A 23,562-nucleotide genomic window follows, 5' to 3' on the forward strand; every position below is an offset into this window, starting at 1 on the left:
GCTCGGTGGCCATGGCTCATGGGCCCAGCCGCTCCGCGGCACGTGGGATCTTCCCGGACCGGGGCACGAACCCGTGTCCCCTGCATCGGCAGGCGGACTCTCAACCACTGCGCCACCAGGGAAGCCCTAACTTCTTATTTTATATCGGAGTATAGTTGATTAACAATGGTGCATTCGTTTCAGATGTACAACAGAATGATTCAGTTATACGGTATACATGTATCTATTCTTTTCTAAATTCTTTTCTCAGTTAGGTTGTTACAAGATATTGAGCTGAGTTCCCTGTGCTACACAGTAGGTCCTTGTCGGTTATCCATTTTAAATATAGCAGCGTGTATCTGTCAGTCCCAAACTCCCTAACTATCTCTCCCCCCACCCCCCTTGGTAACCATAAGTTCGTTCTCTAAGTCTATGAGTCTGTTTCTGCCTTTTGTAGCATTTTTAAAATTTTCCACATATAAGCGATATCATACGATATTTCTCTTTGTCTGTCTGACTTGTGTCACTCAGTATGACAATCTGTAGGTCCATCCGTGTTGCTGCAAATGGCATTATTTCATTCTTTTTAATGGCTGAGTAATATTCCATTGTGTGTGTGTGTGTGTGTGTGTGTGTGTGTGTGTGTACACACACACACACACACACCACATCTTCTTTATCCTTTCCTCTGTTGATGGACGTTTAGGTTGCTTCCGTGTCTTGGCTATTGTAAACAGTGCTGCAGTGAACACTGCAGTGCACATATCCTTTTGGACCATGTTTTTCTCCGGGTATCCTGTTCAAGACCTATTACGTGCGTGACTGCGTCTCCAAATTGCTATTGAGTATGTTTTGTGTTGTCAGGTTAAGAAAAACTACCCCCCATGGAATGTTAAGCTGAATTCATTATCCCACCCTTCCCTGGTTGGACCAAAAAATAACCAACGAACAATGTCACCTCTTCAGAAAGCGTTTATACTCCAGAAATGGGGTGAGGTGGGATTTCCTTCTTAAGCATGTTTCCAGAGCTACGGCGAAGCTTAAATTCCCCAAATAGTCGATAAAAACACTCCTCGGGATGTACAAGAAGGGAGACAGGGACCAGTGACTGATGGTATGTTCACGTCTTAACACTTGAGAGGTTTTTGGTTTTCGATGGGCTTCTCGGTTACCAGAGATGCACTCTCCGATTAGTTCACAATTTGATACTTTTCCTGGATGAGTCAGCTCTCTTTTCTGAAACAAGGGAGCTCAAGGAGAACGAGTTAAAATAGTTAAATGAAGCAGACCAAGGAGGTGACGTCAGTGATTGTCCTGGCTCACAAAAGGCAGTGCTTTCTCATGGCTTGTTCTCCAGACAGCAAAGCTTTCTTTGAGATAGTCATAACTGATTAATCACGGGTGTGATTCATGGCCTTTGAAATGTGATACTGGACTTAACACATTCTTCCTCCTTTGGTTTTGATCTCTGGGTGTCGCGATTTTCCACATCAGTCCCGCTCAACGTCTGAGCTCCCCCCGGCCGACCCCTTTCCTGTGGCCCTTGACGTCCAGCATCGCTTCTGTCCTTAGACCTTCCTTCCCAGTGTCTGGAGCACTTGCTTACATTAGTGTTCTCTGCCCTGTGTTGGTTTGAGCCCTTGTTTCTGTCCAGTACAAAGACAGAACCCGCCGCCTTCTGTTCTCGGGCAGAAGAAATTCTTTTCGCGTCAGCCTCCAGGATGAAGCTACCAGACGCATTTGCTGGAATAAGAAGGTCGCTCCCCTGCTTCCGTGCTGGCCTTCGGGGGCCCCCACTGCCTCCAGGATATCATGCCAGATTCCGACCCAAGGTCAGGTTCCTCATCTTCCTCTTTCTGCCCTTATCTTCAAACGCTCCCCAGCCAGAGCTCTGCGCTGGGCCAGGCTGACATTCCTCAGACCGGCCCGGCTTCCTGCCTCTGCCCCATCTTCACATGCAGACCCCCCTGTGGAATGTCCGCCCCCATCCATGCCACCCCTTTCAAGTTGCCCTTCGTGGGCCTCTCTCTTCGTGAAGTCTTTCATCTCCAGCCCCGAGGCCAAGCGAGCCCGGCCCCTCGCGCCCCTGCTGCCCTGATGTGGTTCCTTCCCACGGGAGTCCCGGCTCCCAGGAGAATCAAGGTTCTCCGGCCTCCGTGGATGTCATCCTTGATCAGCTGTAACTAACATCCGTTGGATGAAATACAAAAACTTTGTTCCAACGAGACTTCCATTGACTGTTTTTTTCCCCCGCTGCTGTTTCCAGAAAAAGCGTTTCCGTAAGAACAGCAAGGAAATCCGCACATGTGGGGACACTTGAGTCTTAATTGAGGCCCTACACTGGAGTTTTCCAATGCCAGCGAACACTCAGACCAGAATATTGGACCTGGCACGTGAACGTGGGACGTTGATCCTGCCCGTGACACACGGACAGGCATCATGGGCGTGGAGTCATTTGTTCTCGCGTGCCTGTCTTTTTGTAAAGGGACTTTTCTTCTGAGCTACAGCGAGCGGCACTGAGAACTTCGCCTGGTGGCTCTGGGACAGGACTGCCCTGTTTGTGGCTCCCGAGTGCTGTAGATGTCAGGCAGTTCCCTCTGCTAGGGGCAGTGCCAAGCGCTCTCTTGACTATAAGGCAGGGGACGGTGACAGAACGATCCTGAGTGTCTGTAATGTGTGATACACTGTACAGTGCTGGCAGGCAGAGTCAGTAAGTATCCTGTGAGACTAGAGCCAACTTCAGGTTTGCTCTCTACCAAGTTCAAGCCTAATTAATTCTTCCTAATGGGAGAAGTTTGATGGGGTCAAGAGTACAGACTGGAGGTTTTCAAAACGTCTTCTTTTACAACTGTTTTCTCCATGAGCACAATAAACGTCAAACAGACAGTTTGTCTTGGCGAGGAAGCCAGGCGGGGAGAATTCCCCAGCTTCTGTGTCTCCCAAGCCCAGGGCCGTCTTTGCTGGGAATGTAGGTAGAGTGTGGTCGGGACGGCGCAGGTGGACACTTCGGAGTGCGGTCTTCACTGGTGCAGGAGGAGCTTGGGAAGTCTTTGCGGATGAGGGGAAGCAACACGATGTCATCAGACTTCGATGCCAGCGCTTGGAGACAGTCTCGCAGAACTTGTGCATCCAGGGGTTTGTGGGAACGAGACTGAAAAACCCACCAGGTCATGGCTGAGTCACACGGGTTGCCTCCAGGACGTCCTGCCTTGGAAAGCTGCCCTAAGGCCCTTGCAAGTTCCTTGGTCATAGTTGTCTTGCCTGAAGAGTTTTCTTGTGAAGCTGAAATTCAGAGAGGCATCATCGCAAGGAGAGGGACGCACGTACACGCGCTACCCTCGCTTCTCGCCAGCTCTGCGCGTGTTTGCTTGTTTGGGCTTTTGTGACTCTCACCCCCTCTTTGTTCACTTCCTGCACCTTCACCCACCCATCTTCTTCCAGGTTTCTCCGTGTTGGGGCCCCAGGGTTCTGTCCTCAGCTCTTGGTGGGTCTGTTTTCTGTGTAGGAGGCCTCCATCCCCGTCCCTCCAGTTTTTAAATTTCTTCCGCTGCTGGTCACCCCGTGAGCAGGCCACCTCTCCCCGGGTACCCTCTCCTCCCCTCAGGCAGCCGCCCACCGACCCTCCGCCTGGACGGCCCTTTGGCCTCCCACCCAGGGCGTGCCAAAACGGAAACTCCCCACCACGTAACCTTCACCTTGGCCACGTGTGGCTGAGTGTGTAATCTTGGTGGGATGGAAACTCATTTACGATCTGTTATCATGTCGGGATAAAAGTTGTCTAGACTTTGAAACCGGTTGTTAACCGAATGGTTCGCTTCATAGTTTAGTTAGGAGTGCTCATTTTGTTTATGCCGTGGACTTGCGATGAATAATTGCTTTATTAACCTAGGAAAAGTTCAGCTGTCCTTGGGATCCGGCGGAGACTTTAGGAAAGCACCACGTGGTCTCAGAGCGGAGCCTGTAAGTTGCCTCGTTTCCAGCTTTGTAACTACCGGAGGAGAAACGTTCACGGCTTTAGTGCTTTGTGAGGTTCGGAACGGACTTTTAGGTTAGTCCTGGCAAACAGAGCAGCGAACTTCCTAACCCGTACACCTCTGTGCCTGTAAGCATTCATCTCTTTCACTAGTTGTCCTAGCAGTTCGTAAACATAATGGCTTTTTGGCGTGAAACGGGGGTTGGCAACTTTTTTTTAACAACAAGCCAAGTAGTAAATGTTTTTGGCTTTGTGGGTCAGACTCTTCTGTTCTCTCCTGTAGCGGCGTATAAACAAATAGCTCTGGTTGTATTCCAGTAAAATTTTATTTACAAAAAAAAAAAAAAAAAAAAAAAAGCAGCTGGCTGGATTTGACGCATGGGCCGCGGTTTGCCAAGCGCTAGTACAGAAGCAGGTTGGTTAATCGATGGATTATTTGATGCTGAGTTGGATTATTACTGTATAGGGAAGACAAGGGTGAGGATTTAAAGATTAAGATTCCTCAGGATAAAAATCATAAAACGCTTTTAAGGAGTCAGTCAACACATTCATACACGCGTGTTTAACACCGAGTAGGGAGTATTTTACGTACCCAGCGTGGTGTAGTCATCTAGGACTGTAATGAAAGGAATCAGATACTAAGCGTCAGCAAGGATGTGGAGAAACTGGGGCCCTCGGATGCAGAACGTAAAGTGGTGCAGCTGCTTCAGAAGGCAGTCTGGCGGGTCCTCACAAGGTTCGCCGTAGCTACCGTGCGACCCTGCCGTTCCACTCCTAGGCGTACACCCAAGGGAAGTGAAGACGCACGCGCAAGCACGCACCTGTACACCAGTGCTCACGGCAGCGTTAGTAGCCAAAAAGGAAAAGCAGCTTCAATAGCCATCACCGATGAACGGATAAATAAGATGTGGTCGTCCCTACAGTGGAGCTTCCTGCAGCCATAAGAACGAATGAAGCTGTGACGCAGGCTACAACATGGTGCACCTTGAAAACCTGAGTGAAGGAAGCCTGACACAGAAGGCCGCCTATTGTAGGATTTTGTTTATATGAAATATCCAGGATAGGCAAACCCTAGACGCAGAGAGCAGACGCATGGTTGCCAGGGGCTGGAAGCATCGGGAAGTGACCGCTGACTGGCACGGACGAGGTTTCTTCTGGCGTTAGGAAACCGTTCTAAAATGGGTGGTGGTGGTGGCTGGACAACTGTGAATTTACTAACAAGCCACTCATTTATCTTTATATGGGTGAGTTGTGTGCTATCTGAATTATATCTAAATACAGCTGTTACGGAAATAACTAGGTGCGGGATTAATCTATGAGAAATAACTAGTAAATAATAATTAAAAAAAAATCCATCATGATTTTTTGGAGGAAGGAGATCCAGGAAGTGAATCGGTATTTCTGGCTCTGCTGTTTCTGGTGTGTTTCTGAGAGCTCGTGCGCTTTCCCGCCCCTCCGTGAATGGTACACCTTGCAGAGGCAGACCGGGTGAGGGATGCGTCCCTGGTCTCCCGCTGGGAATCAGGGCCCAGGTGGATCCCTTCACCCCTGGGTTGTCCTGAAGCCAGTCTGAGAAAACCTGTGGGTGGCGTGTGTCACGGGCATGTTGTCTTCCTGGCCAAGTCCTGGGGACTTGTTTGCTTGTTCAAGAGGCTCACAGGATACACTTCTGTGTTGCAGATCGAAGAAGGAAGCAAAGCCGCGGCAGTGGACAAGTTGTTGGCCGGAGATGAGATCGTTGGCATCAACGACATCAGTCTGTCGGGGTTTAGACAGGAAGCGATTTGCCTGGTGAAGGGGTCGCATAAGACCCTGAAGCTGGTGGTGAAAAGGTAAGACCTGGGCCTCGTGCCTTGTTTACAAACAGAGATGAGCGGGACCGTGAAACCTGGAGTCTATTGGCTGCGCCGTGTCACTGTGGCAGTCGTGATTTGGACTTAAGTCGCGTGCGCGTGTGTGTGTACATGCATGTACACTTAGGAATCTATCTCTTGGCCAAGGATGAATCCAACATCAAAAATTTTAAACATTCTTTTTTTAAAATTAATTTTTATTGGAGTATAGTTGATTTACAGTGTTGTGTTAGTTTCTGCTATACAGCAAAATGAATCAGCTATACATATACAGATGTCCACTCTTTTAGATTCTATTCCCATGTAGGTCATTACAAAGTTGTTGTTGTTGTTTTTCCAATAGTTATTTATCTTGGCTGCGCTGGGTCTTAGTTGTGGCACTCAGGGTCTTCATTGCAGCACGTGGCATCTTTAGTTGCGGCATGTGGACTTGTAGTTGTGGCGTGCATTCAGGATCTAGTTCCCCAGCCAGAGATCGAACACAGGCCCCCTGCATTGGGAGCGTGCAGTCTTGCCCACTGGACCACCAGGGAAGTCCCTACAAAGTATCGAGTAGAGTTCCCTGTGCTATACAGTAGGTTCTTAAAAGATTTCTTCTTTTATTACTGTTGACGACTGTTAATTTTGATGTAAGTGATTTTGAATACTTAAATCTTATTCTTGGCAACATGTCGGTGGTTTTCTGGCAGTGAGGGAAACTGCTTATGCTCCAGATGATGAAATGTCATTGCCTGTGTTTTACACAAGGTGGCAGGCTACCAGGTTTGGGGGTTTTAGGCTAAAATGGGATGCATATAGACTTACAGGTCAGCTAGCAGGTGTTTCCAGTGCTGTGCTGAGGTCTGAGGGGAGCAAGTGCATATTCCGAGAAAGGAGATTGTGGATAGGAGTTGGGATGATTTGAAGGGGTCGGAAAGTGAAGTTGGGCACGGGATGCTTTCACACACAGGCACTAGAACGGTCCTACGGGGCAGCATGGAGGTGTTGTGTGACTTTTGTTTTTTGGCCACGCTGCACAGCTTGTGGGAATCTTAGTTCCCCAACCAGGGACCAGGAATCGAACCTGTGCCCCCGAAGTGGAAGTGCTGAGTCTTAACCCCTGGACCGCCAGGGAATTCTGGTGACTGGTTTCAGATAGAAATAATTCTCGACCTTATGTTCTACAGTTGGCTAATTCATAGTAAAGTGTTGACGTGCCCCTTTTAGCAGAATTAGTGCAGTCTTTCCAAGGTTGGCTGTAAATTTTATTTTACTTTTTAAAAATTTATTTATTTATTTATTGTTTATTTTTGGTTGCATTGGGTCTTTGTTGCTGTGTGCGGGCTTTCTCTAGTTGCGGCGAGCAGGGGCTACTCTTCGTTGCAGTGCATGTGCTTCTCACTGTGGTGGCTTCTCTTGCTGCAGAGCATGGACCCTAGGCGCGCGGGCTTCAGTAGTTGTGGCACACAGGCTTCAGCAGTTGCGGCTCACGGGCTCTAGAGCACAGGCTCAGTAGCTGTGGCGCACAGGCTTAGTTGCTCCGCGGCATGTGGGATCTTCCCGGACCAGGGCTCGAACCCGTGTCCCCTGCATTGGCAGGCGGATTCTTAACCACTGCGCCACCAGGGAAGCCTGGCTGTATATTTTAAAAAGTAAATTGACTCAAGGCCTTCAGTTTTTAGTACAGACTTGAAGACATATCCCTGTGGACTTTTTATGTATTTATTTTTTGGGGGACCAAAATAGCATCCAAGGAGGAGGTTCAGAAACGAAGAAGGAAAAAATTTCATCCTTTGCCACATTAATGAAGCAGCCTCATTTCTCAGTGGAATAGGCTGTCCTCCTTGTAAATCAGAAAACTGAAGTCTCAGAATGGCCATTTTGGAGACTTCTGGGGGAGCAGGGGACAGGACGGGTACCATCATGGTGTGTAATTTCTTTGAGGTCACCTTATTAAGCCTCCTAAGGCAGGACGTGTGAAGTCCTCACAGGATTCCGTCAGACTTGGTGGAGCGCTGGTGATGGTGAGGGACACTTGACCCACACAGGGGAGACAGCGGTTATAAACCACCACCTGAAATGTCTCCTTTGCGGGGCTGCCCGAGCCCCCAGAACACACAGACGGCTCGTTGGCTTACTGTCCATCTCCCCGCACTGGGAAAACACTGGCTTAGTTGACGCGGTGAGCAAACCGTCTCGCCAGTTTGCGGCTCCTTATTGCAGTGCCCGACGCGCAAGGGCAAATGAAGGGCTTGGACTTACTGAATCGAATTGATTTGAACTGCACCGGGACGGCGTCATTGGAGGGCCTCATGGGGATGCTGACACTGAGGTGCTCATTCAGTAAAACCTGTCAGTGTGACATCGGCCAGCCCGGGGGAGGCAGCAGCGAATAAAAGCGAGCCAGTGACACATCCTGGGGGACGGAATCAGGATGCATGAATACTTTCACCGGTTGCATCTCACAAGGTAAAAATGAAATGTTGGTCTATGTCAGATCTTATTCTAGGGTCCAAAAAAAGAAAAAGCAGGTGTGTAATAAAGTTGGTTTAGTAACAACAGCTATAAAGAAGGGAATTTGCACCCCAGTAGGAAGTTGAATGAAAGACACTCATAGGCAGTTTCTAATATGAGAAATGCACATAGGAAACAAGTGTTTAAAAAGACGTTTAACTAGGGATCGACAAGTTTACTTACAAACCAGGTTTTGATTCTCCAGCTGGCCGAGATCTAATGGAATAGCAATGCCCGTTGGTGCTGAGATGTGGGGAAACAAGTGCTTATTTGATGTGATGCTGATGAGACTTTCTGGTAAGCGGTTTGGCAACATGTGTCAAAAGGCCTATTTTGGACTCAGAATTTCATTTCTTGGATCCTAGATATTCAGCAAAAGGAAATGACTGAAGTGAATTAGGGACCATCCGTACTACAGAGTGCTGCCATTATAAATGGTGTGAGCCAAATGAACTTATCTACGAAACAGAAACAGACTCCCAGACACAGAGCACAGACTGGGGGTTGCCAAAGGCGGGTGGGGGGCGGAGGAGGGATGCATTGGGAGGTTGGGATTAGCAGATGCAAACTATTACATGTAGAATGGGTAAACAACAAGGTCCTACTGTAGAGCACAGGGAACTCTAGTCAGCATCCTGTGACAGACCGTAATGGAATAGAATATGAAAAAAATACATATGTGTGTGTATAACTGAGTCTCTGCTGTACAGCAGAAATGAACACGTTATAAATCTATACGTCAATAAAAGTTTTTAAAAAGAATACAAGTGCTACTACAAAATTAAAAAATGGTGTCAGTGGGCTTCCCTGGTGGCACAGTGGTTAAGAATCTGCCTGCCAATGCAAGGGACACGGGTTCGAGCCCTGGTCCGGGAAGAATCCCACATGCCGCGCGGAGCAACTCAGCCCATGCACCACAGCTACTGAGCCTGCATGCTAGAGCCCGCAAGCCACGATTACTGAAGCCTGCACGCCTAGAGCCCGTGCTTTGCAACGGGAGAGGCCACTGCAATGAGAAGCCCGCACACCGCAGAGGGGACTGAGAAAGCCCGTGTGCAGCGACGAAGACCCAACACAGCCAAAAATAAATAAATAAAATAAATTTATGGAAAAAAATGGTGTCAGTATTTCGTGACATGGAAAGATGCCCCTCAAAGTCCAGTTGAGTGGAACACATACAAGCAGTTATAGAACTGTATCGGCCCCATGAAAAAAAGTTTTAATTTTGGTAAAATACACATAACAAAACTTACCATTTTATCCATTAAGTGCACAGTCTAAGTGTATTACTTCTCTGATGATAAAAATGGCGAGCTTGAAAAAAAAATGGCGAGCTTGTTGCACTTTTTTTTTTTTTTTTTTTTTTTTTTTGCGGTACACGGGCCTATCACTGTTGTGGCCTCTCCCGTTGCGGAGCACAGGCTCTGGACGCGCAGGCTCAGCGGCCATGGCTCACGGGCCCAGCCACTCCGCGGCATGTGGGATCTTCCCGGACCGGGGCACGAACCCGTGTCCCCTGCATCGGCAGGCGGACTCCCGACCACTGCGCCACCAGGGAAGCCCTCGTTGCACTTTTAAAGAGGAGAGGCCTTTGGGGTTCCGTGTGATGTGTTCACAGGACTCCGCAGGAGGTTTGGTCCCCAGGAAGCGGTCAGCTGTGCTCTGTTCTGGGCGGTGCCCCCAGGAGGCTCTGTTTATTGCTCTGTGATCAAGACAGGCAGGATCACCCTAAGGGGTGGGTGTTGGAATGCCGGCTACAGTTACTCCAAGAGTGACTTTTTATTCCGCATTTATGAGTACTCAGAGTAACCCATGGGCGTGGGACAACAGTCACTTTGGAACGGGAACTGGGTGGGATACATCAGCCTTTCTCCCAAGCCCTCTCATCTTCCCATTTTGCCGCTCCGGAGAGTGGCCGTGTCAGTACTAATCTCTTAGGTTTCCTTTTAGACACAGGTACCTCCTTATGTGTTACACGTGAAAATGGGGGTTGGTCCAGGGTGAGTGCTCTGAGTCGAGATTTCTCCTGACCCCGTGCGGCTCCACGGTCTGGATCCTCTGCTGTGTGTCTAGCAGGTCCTCTGTGTGCGGACATTTACGGTGCTTCCGGTGTACAGCAGACATTGCTGCGGTGTGATGTTTTTGTACCCGAGACCCCATACATGTGCGTGTAGGCCGTCCTGATCCGTTCCTAGCGTGGGAGGTTTGGAGGCAGAAAGTACCGTGCATCGTGAAGTCTGTTTTTGTTGGCTTTGTGGATGTGATAGGTGACCGATGCTTTTACCCTTTAAATGGGCATTTCTGTCATTATGACCGAGGTTGGGCATCGTTCCATGTGTTCAGAAGCTTTTTTTTTTTTTTTTTTGAATTCGAGGAACATAGTTAAGGATCTAAAAACCGGATGATGTGAATTCTGTTCGGAGTACACACCATGAGAACTGGGGGTAGAAGGAGAGAGAAGGCCTGGGGGCCCGGCCCGTTGGCCGTGGAGCTGACTGCGTATCCAACAGACTTGTGGGGAGACCGGTCAAACTTTGGCTGTGAAGGGTTGATGGGGGCCCTGGTGTAGAATCCCACTTTGTAATCCGCATACCCGGTTTCCCTTTAAGTGAGGGGTGTGCAGGATGACTATCTAGTTTAGATAGCGCTTAATATTCTAACTAACACATACAACCCAATATAAAACCAAACCAAGCAGTTTGTCCAAATGTTTTTTTCTTTTCAAACACACTTTTAAAAACAAACTTAGGTGTTTTTAAATTTTTTAAAGGTAATTTTGGATTAAATTTTAATACTGTGTGTGGGTATTACTTTTGCCTATTAGAAAAGTCTGAAACGGTGGTTTTGCCTAGAAATGTGAATAAAATTCTACAAAATGGTTAATTAGTCAATACTAGGATCTGTTGATGTCATCCGGCACATGGTGAATTACGGTTGTAAGTACTGAAGATGCACATAATAAGGAGTTTTAAAACTCCATATGGGGCTTCCCTGGTGGCGCAGTGGTTGAGAGTCCGCCTGCCGATGCAGGGGACGCGGGTTCGTGCCCCGATCCGGGATGATCCCACGTGCCGCGGAGCGGCTGGGCCCGTGAGCCATGGCCGCTGAGCCTGCGCGTCCGGAGCCTGCGCTCCGCGACGGGAGAGGCCACGGCGGTGAGAGGCCCGCGTACTGCAAAAAAAAAAGAAAAAAAGAAAAAAACTCCATACTAACTTACCATTTACCTTATTACAAAGGCACCAGTGAGTGCTTTTAACATGATTTCTCTTAAATCGGTGACGTTTTCTTCTCTCTCTAAATCTCACCATTCTCGTGTTTCTTTATCCCTAGGCAACCACTAATCTGACTTGTATCTCAGAGATCAGTTAGCATTTTCTAACTAGTGTTATATGTAGAGCTCCAAAAGGGATCATGTACTCTTTTAATATATATATATATAAATTTATTTACTTTTGGCTGCTTTGGGTCTTCGTTGCTGCGCGTGGGTTTTCTCTAGTTGCGGCGAGCTGGGGCTACTCTTCGTTGTGGTGCATGGGCTTCTCATTGCGGTGGCTTCTCTTGTTGTGGAGCACAGGCTCTAGGCACGCGGGCTTCAGTAGTTGTGGCGCGTGGGCTCAGTAGCTGTGGCTCGCGGGCTCTAGAGTGCAGGCTCAGTAGTTGTGGCGCACAGGCTTAGTTGCTCCGCGGCATGCGGGATCTTCCCGGACCAGGGCTCGAACCCGTGTCCCCTGCATCGGCAGGCGGATTCTTAACCACTGCGCCACCAGGGAAGCCCTGGATCACGTACTCTTAAAAAAAAAAAAGTGTTTAGTGTATGAAGGCACTCTGTAGTTAATTCATAGACTGAGCCACCAACACGTCAATATCAAATGTTGCCCTACCTGCGGATCACCAAATGATAAATGAGCTGCCTGAACCCTCAACTCCCTGCCCAGCCCAGGCACCTTAAGAAAGCGTGGCTTTTCTGATGAAGATTGAAAACAGCTTAGGGTCCTGAGGGTGAGAGTGGCCAGTGCAGGCTTGGTTTTTCTCGGAGGTTCTGGGAAGAGGCGTGTACGCGCCTCGGTGTAAAACACATACCCGTGGTTTTATGAACGAAGTGGGCATCGTGGATCACATCCTGACGCCCTCCCGCTGGTGACAGCTGCTGGGTGTGCGTGTCTTGCTTCAGACTGTGCGGCGAGCAGGGCACCCGGCGGCCAGGCGAGGGTGGTGGCGGCCTGACTTCACGAGGCGGTGGCGTCCGGTTTCACGGGGCATGGGCACTGTGTATCTTGTCATCGTTTAGAAGCCGGGATTGGGCGAGCGCGATGCCTTGGGAGACAAGGACCCAGATCACTGTCTCTCCCCAGCCACGTTTCTTTCCCAGACAGCTGAGAGCCAGCGCTTCCCTCCCAGAGCTGTGTCGGCTGGAAACAAAGCAGGGTAACAGGAAGCCCCACCGGGTGCACACATGTTCTCCTTTGAGATGTCCAGGTGGCATCCTGGCGTCTGCCCGGGAGTCAGCGGAACCGGGGCACCAGCAGGGGCAGCCTGGCCGTGCCTCCCGGGCACCCTGTCCTTCCCTCTTTGTTCGGCCAAGGAAGTGCTGCTCGCAGGAAAGTGTGGGAGGATGTGGTAACCTCTTCTTCTGTGTCTGTTTCTCTGTGTACTTGTCGCCTGCACTTTCTTCCCCCGTGTCGGCCCCTCCCTGGAGATCCTGATGGGCAGGTGTGGGATGAATCTCGGCGCCGGTGTTTCCCTGAGGGCCACGGGCTAGTTTGCTGGGTGGCCGCAGTGCTTATACCACTGGCTTAAGCACATGTGCTTGGAAAAGGTTAAGACCCGAAACTAGGTCACTCGAGGCCTTTTCCTGATTAACGCAGGCGTCGGTAAGCCCCTTGCTGTGGGAGACGTGCTGAAGTAGGGGACGCTTCTCGCCCGGTGCTGGGTTAAGGCTGTTGCCGTCCGATGCCGTAAAATGCTCACTAAAAGCTCTGTGTGCACAGCACCGGGATACCATCCACTGTCCTCCGTTCACAGGGAAGTTGGTACCATACGTTCAGCTCCTAAAACGTACATGGAATTTCAAACACCGTAGGGAACACGTCTCTTAACTGTCAGGCCGTGAATTCTATTGTATAGCTTGTAATGACTCTTTCGGTCTTCCTTCCAAATGTATGTGGTAATCTTAGTCTCGTCTACAGTGAACTTCGCCTGCCACTTCGTCGTTCGTGGCCCTCTTGAGCCGTCCGCTGCTGTGAGCAGTTTTTATGCCAGGGCCACGTTATGCATAGGGTTGACGTATGTTTCCTGCCTCTTTGCCGGAGGCCTTAAACTCTTCCCTGACTCTGCTTACGTCCGCCAAGCTTGCCTTCGGGAGGAGATTAACACCCAAGGATGGAGGTTCGCTGCAGGAGGCCGTAAGGGACGGCCACGTGGGGTGGCGTGGCGACACATCTGAAGAAAGGAGGTGTCTGGTCTAGTGACGGCACCCACGCCTGCTAGGAGCAAGTTTCTTGCCCCGTGCGTGGGTTTCTGGACGTCACTGAGTTGCAGTGAGTTCTACACCAAGCCAGTGTCGTGCCGGGCTCCCCTCTGCTGCTGGCTCCTTGGAGCTGTCCTAGGGCAGGTGGCTCTGTGCGTGGCCCCAACATTGATGAGTGCAGGTGTTCCTGAAGCAGCAAGAGGAGAGGGATGGATGGGACGTCAGCAGGTTGTATCCCTCCTGCTTTTCCTTCCTCCCCCTTCCTCTCCTTTCTCCCCCCTCTCCCCCACCCCCAAGAGCTCTTCCTGGGGCAGAAACTGTGTGTTCCCACAGAGGGTGTCTGTCTTACTGGGGATGCTGGTGGGTGTTGCCTTTGGAGGGTGGTCTGAGATGGCTCGTTCAAATTTCAGGGGGAAAGTGTCTGTTTTGAGCATTTGCGGGATTTGTTCCTGTTTGTTCCTGTGCTTATTTTCTTCTTAAAACAGAGTAGACCCAGAGGTTTATCCTGGACAGACGCCGACTCGTTTGGGCTGTTTGCCATTCTTGTTTTTATGAAATAAAATCGGAGGAAAAAAGCCACACAGAGCAGGACTGTGTTATTTGGGGAAAGGTTCCTTCTCCTCAGATGCAGATTCAGCGTGTGGCTTAACCAGCTTAATCAGCTGAATCTCCAGGTGAGATGTTTCAGATTCTAAGCCACGTAGAGAGCGGTAAACAGTTAGGATTTTGTTTTTCGTTAGAAGGCGTGCGAGTGATGTTGATATAATTTAGTTTGGAAGCGCTGGTGGTTTCTAATATATTAAGGCAGGCAGAGAACGTTTCACGTACTTTTGTTTCTATACTCTGACGTATGAGACTCTGTTGCTCTGTTGCTAATCCTTAGGGCTGCTCGTACTTAGTTATGTTAATGGTTGCACATTTGAGTGTCTGGGGTGTCTTTACCGAAAAATCCATTCTGTTTAAATGTAGCCAAGAAGCTGCATCGGTGCCTTTCTGAAAACTGGGGACATGCACCGTGACCTCGGGTGGTTTGGACAAAGCGTTTTTAGTACGAGTAGTGCTGGGTGAGACAGTCCCCTTCACCCCCCTTTGCAAAAGTTAATGGAAAAATAGCCAGGCCATTTGGGTCTGCTCCAGTTCTGCCTGCGTTCATTGTGTGACATTTCTACGCGGTCTTTCCTGCTCATGCACCCGGGGAACGCCGGAGGCCGAGACAGGCGTGCACTTGCCCTTGCTGGGAGACAGATAAGGGGTGCCCCGGCCTCGTGGGGCGGAACCCTGATGCTTTTATCCCGTGTGAATGCTGCTACACGGCCCTGGCATTGGTTTAAAATGCAGCTTTGATGTCTTGTATCAGTTTCAGCTATTTAGGTCATTTGGGAATTGTCCTCTTTACCTCTTTCGCCTCGTTTATAAAGGCAGGAGCTCCTGGACTCTTATCCCGGTTTATCAAGTGTGATGTCACCACCCACAGCATCGTGTTGTCAGATCAGTGCCCGGGAAAACAACTCCGCCATTCACAGAGTGGTCTGACCTCTGTTTTTATTCATTCACGTAATGTACATTGGAAGCGCTCCAGCCAGGCGGCTGAAGTCGTACCCATAGGTCCTGCCCTCGGGGCACTGGCAGCTGAGGGGGCGGATGGGCATGGACAGGAAAAGCTCTAACAAGTGGTGGCTCTGGCAGAAGGAGGGAGGGCTGGAGCAGAGCTCAGCAGTCAGGCTGTCCTTTGAAGGCTGAGCCAGCTTTGAGACACAGACGTGGACCTAAGTCAGTGATGCCGGGACCTCCTAAAGAGGCTGGCAGAGCGGATGGGGGAAGGGAGGAAGGGTATCTCGGGGCTAGAGCGGCGAGTCTCAGACCTGAGCTCGCCTCGGAATGACCTTGAGGGCTTGTGCAAACACAGCCGTCCCAGCGATGCCAGTGCCGCCTGGCCCGGGCTTCGCTCCGTGGCAGTTGGGAGCAGCTGAGGGCGGTGGGGTGAGGCAGGAGCTGCCAGAGCTGAGTTGCAGGGAGCTGGTGTGGTAGAAGGTAGAGGCAGCTCGGAAGAGGGAGAGGCCGGTCAGCATCTGTCCTCTAGAGGCTTGACCGGCGCAGGAAGGAAGCAGCAGCTCGGGGCAGGCTTCATTTTGTGTCTGTAGGGTGGTGCTTTTTATGTGTGTGTTTCACTTTTAAAGAATAAAAAGGCTGTTTGCAGTTGTCGCCCTCCTCCAGCCCAGTATCTCGAGGGCCTGTACCCTCTGTGGGCCTGTCCCTCAGGGCCTCTGCACACCCTCCCTCCCTAAGCTTCTGGGGGCTCCTTGCCCGGAACTCACCCCCATCACCCACAGGACTCACTGGGAAGCATTTGAGGAACTTCCAGCCTTCCCTTTATCTGGAAGCCCCTCCCCACTGCCGCCCCCCTTGACGCTTGCTTCTAAGGTGCCCCAAGCATCACTGTTGGTTTTATTTTCCCCCGAGGATGTCGCCTGCAGCCAACACACCCTGTGGCGCCCCCTCACAGTGTCCCGCCAGGCCCTTCCCCTTGGCTTCCCAGCCTGCAGGCCTGGTACTGTCAGCCCCACCCCCCACCCCCGCGCGCTCGTGGGGACCACATGCGGACTGCGTTTGTTTTCTGAGGCAGCGCCTGTTGGCTGCACTTGGAAACGTTAGGAAAATAATCCGGCGTTCACGTGATTTTTTTTTTTTTTTTGAGGGACTTCTGCTCTTTCTCTGAATGAGAAACATTTCATTGAAGCCCTTATTTTAATAATTTCTTTTTAAAAATGAATTTTCTGTATCTAGATCCATTCTTAACTTTCATTGGTATCCTAGCATTTTTTATATTTGAGATCTAAACCCCTTCCCTTCAAAAAAAAAAAAAAAAGACTACCTAGCATAAAAAATTATTTTTAGAAATTGAAGTAAATTGAGATTAATTTTGGTGTGCACCTTTTGGGAAAGGTTTCAGAGAACCCTCATTAGGGCGAATAATTTGATTTGGACGCCAGGAAACCCGGTGTTAATAGTCAGCAGCATTGCTTTTCAGTATTCATGTGGAAGGAATATTATGCCATATTAAAAATGACATTTTGGAAAAGTGACAGTGGCCTGGAGAGTCAATGCTCACCAAACCAGGCGGGCTGCAGAGAGAAAGGGCCCCGCCAAGTCTGCACGATGCTCTCAGCCGTCTGAAACGGGGAAAGAAATGCAGAGACGTTACCCACCGTTCATCTTCAGATGATGGGTTATCCTCCTTTATTGTCTTAATCGCATTTCAGTTTTTAAATGTTCCATGTTTTCTACAATATGCCTATTCTTTAAGCTTTCCGAGCAGCAGTGGCCATGTGGATGAAAAGGCTTTCTTCCCTGTACACGGGGTGACCATGGTAGTGGCTGTTGGTCTCCCGTGGGCGTGCCTTGGACGCAGCCCTGTTGCGTTTCCGGAGCTGGCAGGATCGTGCAGCTGCACGCACAGGAGGGGTCAGCACCTGCACCCCGGCCGGGTCACGGCTGTTTCCTCCCTGGCATCGCTGACCACACGGCCTTGCACAGAAGCATGGCCTTGGATGTCTCTGGGCTGAGCCGTGCCGTCCTTCTTCCTCCCGGAAAGGGCGTCCTTGCTGGTCTCCCCAGCCGAGCTGGCTTGTGTCTGACTGCGTGGCCTGCGGAGGGGGCGTTCCTTTCACAGCTCTCCCTTCTGTTCCTGTTTGATGTCTGGGGGGGGGGGGGGGCTGGTCCAGCTGTAGCAGACATAGCAGACGTCCCGCCCGCCAGGACAGGAAGGTTCGGGTGTGGTTCGCTGCATACCTGCTGTGTGTGCCTTTCCTCCCGACACGCGTGGCCCCCTGAGGGGGCAGGGCGGTTAACCCCTAACCAGGTACCACCAGGTACCACGTGGTCCGAGTTCTCCGAGGCCCTCACATCGGGGCACCTTGCCCACCTGTTTTGGCACAGCCTGTGGCCTGTGCACCCCTCACGGCCCCAGACTTCCAAGGACCCGGGTGGTTTAAAGCCACCTGGAGTGCGTATCTTGTGTGGGAAGAAGCACCATCGTCTGTTGAAACGAGCGCCTTAAATCGGCCCCTGCCATTTCTGTTCCATCTGGGAACGCTAGGTGGCGCCAGAGCGTTCGGTCCCCAGAGCTTTCCTGCCCAGCGTGGTCACGGGCTTGTGATGGAGAGACCAGCGCTCAGCCACATGTCCTCCTTTCATCAGCCACATGTCCTCCTTTCATCAGCAGAATCCAGTTTTAAACATCAGAGGGGCTGACAGAAACTGCCTGAACCTTCCTCGATTCCCAGATACGTTCACTGTGCTCTAGGAAAGTCTGAGGACCTGACGAGAGCCACATACGTAGGGAAATTTCAGTCTCCCCAGGAGCCATGATTCCTCACTTACAGCTTCTAGGTATCACCCTTTTCACTGTGTTTTCCTTTTTTTTCTTTAAAGCTCCAGTTAGTACCGTAACTGTTGACTATGTCTCCTCGAAGTAGAGGCATGTATCTGTGTACAGACATACCTTGCTGTGTTGTGCTTCACAGATACTGCGTGTTTTCTGTTTGTTTGTTTTACAAATGGAAGGTTGTAGCAACCCTGTGGCAAGCAAGTCTGTTGGCAGCATTTTTGCAACAGCACTGGCTCACTTTGTGTCTCACAGTTTGGTAATCCTCACAGTATTTCAGACTTTTCCACTATCATATTTGTTACGGTGATCAGTGATCTTTGATGTTACTAATATTATTACTAGGATAGATAATAGTGTTTTTCAGCAATAAAGTCTTTTAAAATTAAGGTATGTACATTGTGTTTTTGTAGGCATGATGCTGTTGCACACTTGGTGGACTATAGTATAGTGTAAACATAGCTTTTATATGCACTGGGAAACCACAAAGTTCACGTGACTAGCTTTATTACAATGTTCACTTTATTGTGGTGGTCTGGAACCCAACTCGAAACATCTCCAAGGTCTGCCTGTATTATCCTTTAAAATAAGAGGAGAAACATTTAGTCTTCTCAAAGAGCTCGACTGCCCCAGTAAACCAGCTGGTTCCCCACTCATCCCAATTACAGAGTTGAAATATGTTACCACAAAGTGTAAGGCGTTTTCTTTTCCAAGCCTCTTTTTCCTTTGCCTGCAGTTTGTCTAGTTTGTTTCCTTCATTAATTACCTGTAAAGGAAGATGACAGACGTTACGGATATTATAGCACAGGAAAAGCCATCTGAAAATGAAATTCACGTGGCCAGAACCTTCCTTACGAGGATTTTGAGAAACTTTATGAGGTACAGTTTTGGTTTTACAATCCCTTTACTTCTGTGGTGTGATGAATTCGTCTCTTTTATGCTTTAGCTCGTGGGAAACTATCAAAAAGTCAACACATTCCACATTTTGCCACCCGTGTATTTTTCCTCGTTTCTGAGTCATCAGAAGGTTTATGTTATAAATGCTTTCTGGGTTTTCTTTAATATTCGTTGTTGCATAATATTCTTTAATGTTTTTGCCTGTTGGAAGAATGTTTGATCCCCATCAGGTACTTAGAGGCTCAGTTGAACCCTTTCTCCGATCTCGATTGGGCTGTACAAAGTGTCCCTGGTGAGGCTAGATCCATCTTAAATTGCAGGAGGGGGCTTCCCTGGTGGCGCAGTGGTTGAGAGTCCGCCTGCCGATGCAGGGGACACGGGTTTGTGCCCCGGTCCGGGAAGATCCCACATGCCGCGGAGCGGCTGGGCCCGTGAGCCATGGCCGCTGAGCCTGTGCGTCCGGAGCCTGTGCTCCGCAATGGGAGAGGCCATAGCAGTGAGAGGCCCACGTACCACAAAAAAAAAAAAAAAAAAAAATTGCGGGAGGAGGAGGGGCGAGCATGGGCCATGTGCTCCTGCAGCAGCTTTACCCGGGAGGCCCTGTGATGTTCCTACGTCGGCTGCAGGGATGTCCAACTGGACATGCTGTTTCACACCTGGGCAGGTGTGGTCAAAAACCTAATTAGCCACCCACGGATGGTGGGGGCGGTGGAGGCGGGCAGGGAAGGCTCCTGCCCCGTTCAGAAGCCCTGGCAGGAATGGACTGGAGCCTGTTGGTCTTAGGGCGTGGTGATTCCCATGACAGGAACCCTTAGATGACTTCGGACGCTCTGGGAGGCTCAGAGGAATACATGTCCACCAGTCCCCGTTAACTGCAGGATAGCTGTGTTCACTTAGTGAAGTGAGTGAATAAATAAATGCAGTCAAGACTCCACGGGACCCAGCTCAAGCTTTTCTGCAGCCCAGTGCCTTCTCCTCAAACAGGCTAAGGGCCTGTGCAAAGTTGCACTGGCACTGGACAGACAGAAGATGCTGCTGTGTCTTGGGGGTGGGGCAGCGGGGGTCATGGGCAAGATTCATGTACTTACTTAGAATGAATTTGGAAGCCTAAGGGCTGGTTCACATTCTGGGGCCTGTGATTCTCGCCCGGGGATGTTCTCCGGTAACGAACCTGTACAAAGAGCGTTGGTGCCCAGATGCAGTGGGAAGCACCTGACAGCGATGCAGTAAATCACCCAGGAATCGTTTCTGCCTCCCACTCCTTTCTTCGCCTGAAGTTGTCCTTGCTGTGAAGTCCCTGAGCCATCTGCATCCTTTTTCAGGAGGACTGAGCTGAGCTGGAGGCCACACTCCTGGCACGTCACCAAGTTCTCCGACAGCCACCCCGAGACATCGGCATCTCCATTCCCCTCTACCAGCTCCTGCCCCTTGTGGCCAGGCCAGCACCACGCCAGGTAGGCACGCCTTTCCCGCCGGGATGGGAAGCTGGTTTCACTTTCTGCCACACTCATGACTTCCCTGCCTTGTCGTTATTGTGCATTTCTCACTTTATTTTAGTTTTTGTTGAGGTACAGTTAATGTACGATATTCATTTCCGGTGTACAACATAGTGATGCAAAATTTCTATAGCTTATACTCCATTTAAAGGTATCATAAAGCATTGGCTCCGTTCTCTGTGCTGTACAATATATCCTTGTAGCTTATTTATTTTATAGCTTATACCCCTTCCTCCCCTACCCCTATCTTGCCCCGTCGCCCTTCCCTCTCCCTACTGGGAACCACTGATTTGTTCTCTACGTCTGTGAGTCTGCTTCTGTTCTGTTATATTCGTTTGTTTATTTTTTTACGTTCTACATATAACTGATATCATACAGTATTTGTCTTTCTCTGTCTGACTTAGTTCATTAAGCGTAATACCCCTCTAGGCCCATCCATGTTGATGCAAATGGCAAAATTTCATTCTTTTTTATGGCTGAGCAGTATTCCATTGTGTGTGTGTGTGTGTGTGTGTGTGTGTGTGTGTGTGTGTGTGTGTGTAAGATATACCAATCTTCACCTTGTAAATAATGCTGATATGAACATTGGGGTGCATGTATCTTTTCAAATCAGTGTTCTCATTTTCTTTGGGTGTATACCCAGGAGTGGAATTGCTAGATCATAGAGTAGTCCTATTTTTAGTTTTTTGAGGAACCTCCATACCGTTTTCCACAGTGGCTGCACCAGTTTACATTCCCACCAATAGTGAACAAGTGTTCCTTTTTCTCTACGTCCTCACCAGCAGTTGTTATTTGTTGTCTTTTTGATGACGGCCATTCTGGCAGCTGTGAGGTGATACCTCATTGTGGTTCTGATTTGCATTTCTCTGCTTAGTGATGTTGAGCACTTTCCATGTGCCATCTATATGTCTCCTTTGGAAAAATGTCTGTTCAGGTCTTCTGCACATTTTTAAATCAGGTTTGTTTTTTTAGATATTGAGTTGGATGGGCTGTTTATATATTTTGCATATTAACCCCTCATTGGTCATATCATTGGCAAATATCTTCTCCCATTCAGTAGGTTGTCTTTTCATTTTGTCGATGGTTTCCTTTCCTCTGAAAAAAAAAAAGGCCTTTAATTTTCGGGATTTCCCTGGTGGCGCAGTGGTTAAGAATCCGCCTGCCAATGCAGGGGACACGGGTTCGAGCCTTGGTCCGGGAAGATCCCCCATGCAGTGGAGCAACTAAGCCTGTGTGCCACAGCTGCTGAGCCTACGCTCTAGAGCCCGCAAGCCACAACTGCTGAAGCCCACGTGCCTAGAGCCTGTGCTCCACAACAAGAGAAGCCACCCCAATAAGAAGCCTGTGTACCACAATGAAGAGTAGCCCCTGCTCACCGCAACTAGAGAAAGCCTGCGTGCAGTAACAAAGACCCAACACAGCCATAATTAATTAATTAATTATTTTTTTAAAAAAGCCTTTAGGGCTTCCCTGGTGGCGCGGTGGTTGAGAGTCCGCCTGCCGGTGCAGGGGACACGGGTTTGTGCCCCGGTTCGGGAAGATCCCACATGCTGTGGAGCGGCTGGGCCTGTGAGCCATGGCCGCTGAGCCTGCGCGTCCGGAGCCTGTGCTCCGCAACGGGAGAGGCCACAGCAGTGAGAGGCCCGTGTACCGCCAAAAAAAAAAAAAAAAAAAAAAAAAGCCTTTACTTTTAATTAGGTCCCATTTGTGTATTTTTCCTTTTCTTTCTTTTGTCTTAGGAGACAGATCCTAAAAAATATTGCTACAGTTTATATCAGAGAGTGTTCTGCCTATGTTTTCCTCTAGGAGTTTCATGGTGTCTGGCCTTACATTTAGGTCTTTAATCCATTTGGAGTTTATTTTTGTGTATGGTGTTAGGGAGTGTTCTAATTCATTCTTTTACATGTAGCTGCCCAGTTTTCCAAGCACCACTCACTGAAGAGGCTGTCTTTTCTCCACTGTATATTCTTGCCTCCTATGTCATGGATTAATTGACTATATGTGTGTGGGTTTACTTCTGGGCTCTCTATTCTGTTTCATTGTTGTATGTGTCTGTTGTTGTGCCAGTACCATATTGTTTGATGACTGTAGCTTTGTGGTATAGTCTGAAGTCAGGGATTGTGATACCTCCAGCTCTGTTCTTCTTTCTCAAGATTGTTTTGGCTCTTCAGGGTCTTTCATGTTTCCATGCAAATATTAAAATTATTTATTCTTGTTTTGTGAAAAATGCCCTTGGTATTTTGATAGGGATTGCATTGAATCTGTAGATTGCCTTGGGTAGTATGGTCATTTTAACAGTATTCTTCCAGTCCATGAACACGGTATATGTTTCCATCTGTGTTTGTCATCTTCAGTTTCCTTCATCAGTGTCTTACAGTTTTCTGAGTAGGTCTTTTACCTCCTTGGTTAGATTTATTCCTAGGTATTTAGTTCTTTTTGATACAGTGGTAAATGGGATTGTTTCCTTAGTTTCTCTGTCAGATAGTTCGTTGTTAGTATGCAGCACGTTTTTTTGTATTGATTTTGTATCCTACAACTTGACCAAATTCACTGATGAGCTCTAATAGTTTTTTGGTGGCGTCTTTAGGATTATCTATGTACAGGAAGTCCCCTACATACGAACGAGTTCTGTTCTGAGAGCACGTTTGTAAGTCCAGTTTGTTCGTTAAGTCCAACAAAGTTAGCCTACGTACCCAACTAACACAGTCGGCTATATAGTACTGTACAGTAAGAGTTTTATAATACTTTTCACACAAACAATGCATGAAAAAACAAACACAAAAAATAAAACATTTTTAATCTTATAATACAGTACCTGGAAAAGCACAGCAGTCCAGTACAATAGCTGGCATCCAGGGGCTGGCATCGAGTGAACAGGCCAGAAGAGTTACTGACTGGCGGAGGGAGAGAAGGTGGGAGGTGTAGAGCTGAAGGATCGTCAGCAGTAGTAGACAGGGGGGGAGCTGCAATTTCACTCACTCCTCACGTTGCTGGCACAGGTTCTGGTTCCTTGCTGGATT

The 23,562-nt window shown here is 49.1% G+C and overlaps 1 protein-coding gene across 1 annotated transcript in view; it reads left to right on the forward strand.

The window, feature by feature from the left end:
- The window catches only part of LOC309817737 (protein Shroom2-like), a gene marked incomplete at its 5' end in the record, with an annotated part of 133,082 nt that overhangs the window by 55,634 nt on the left and 53,886 nt on the right, over positions 1 to 23,562 (forward strand). The window contains 2 exons of the mRNA XM_082647011.1: positions 5,633 to 5,784; positions 20,369 to 20,500. Coding sequence (XP_082503137.1) covers positions 5,633 to 5,784; positions 20,369 to 20,500 — 284 coding nt within the window. The remainder of the gene's footprint in view (positions 1 to 5,632; positions 5,785 to 20,368; positions 20,501 to 23,562) is intronic.

This window comes from Grampus griseus (assembly GCF_964374135.1).
Source record: "Grampus griseus genome assembly, chromosome: Y".
Classification (NCBI taxonomy): domain Eukaryota; kingdom Metazoa; phylum Chordata; class Mammalia; order Artiodactyla; family Delphinidae; genus Grampus; species Grampus griseus.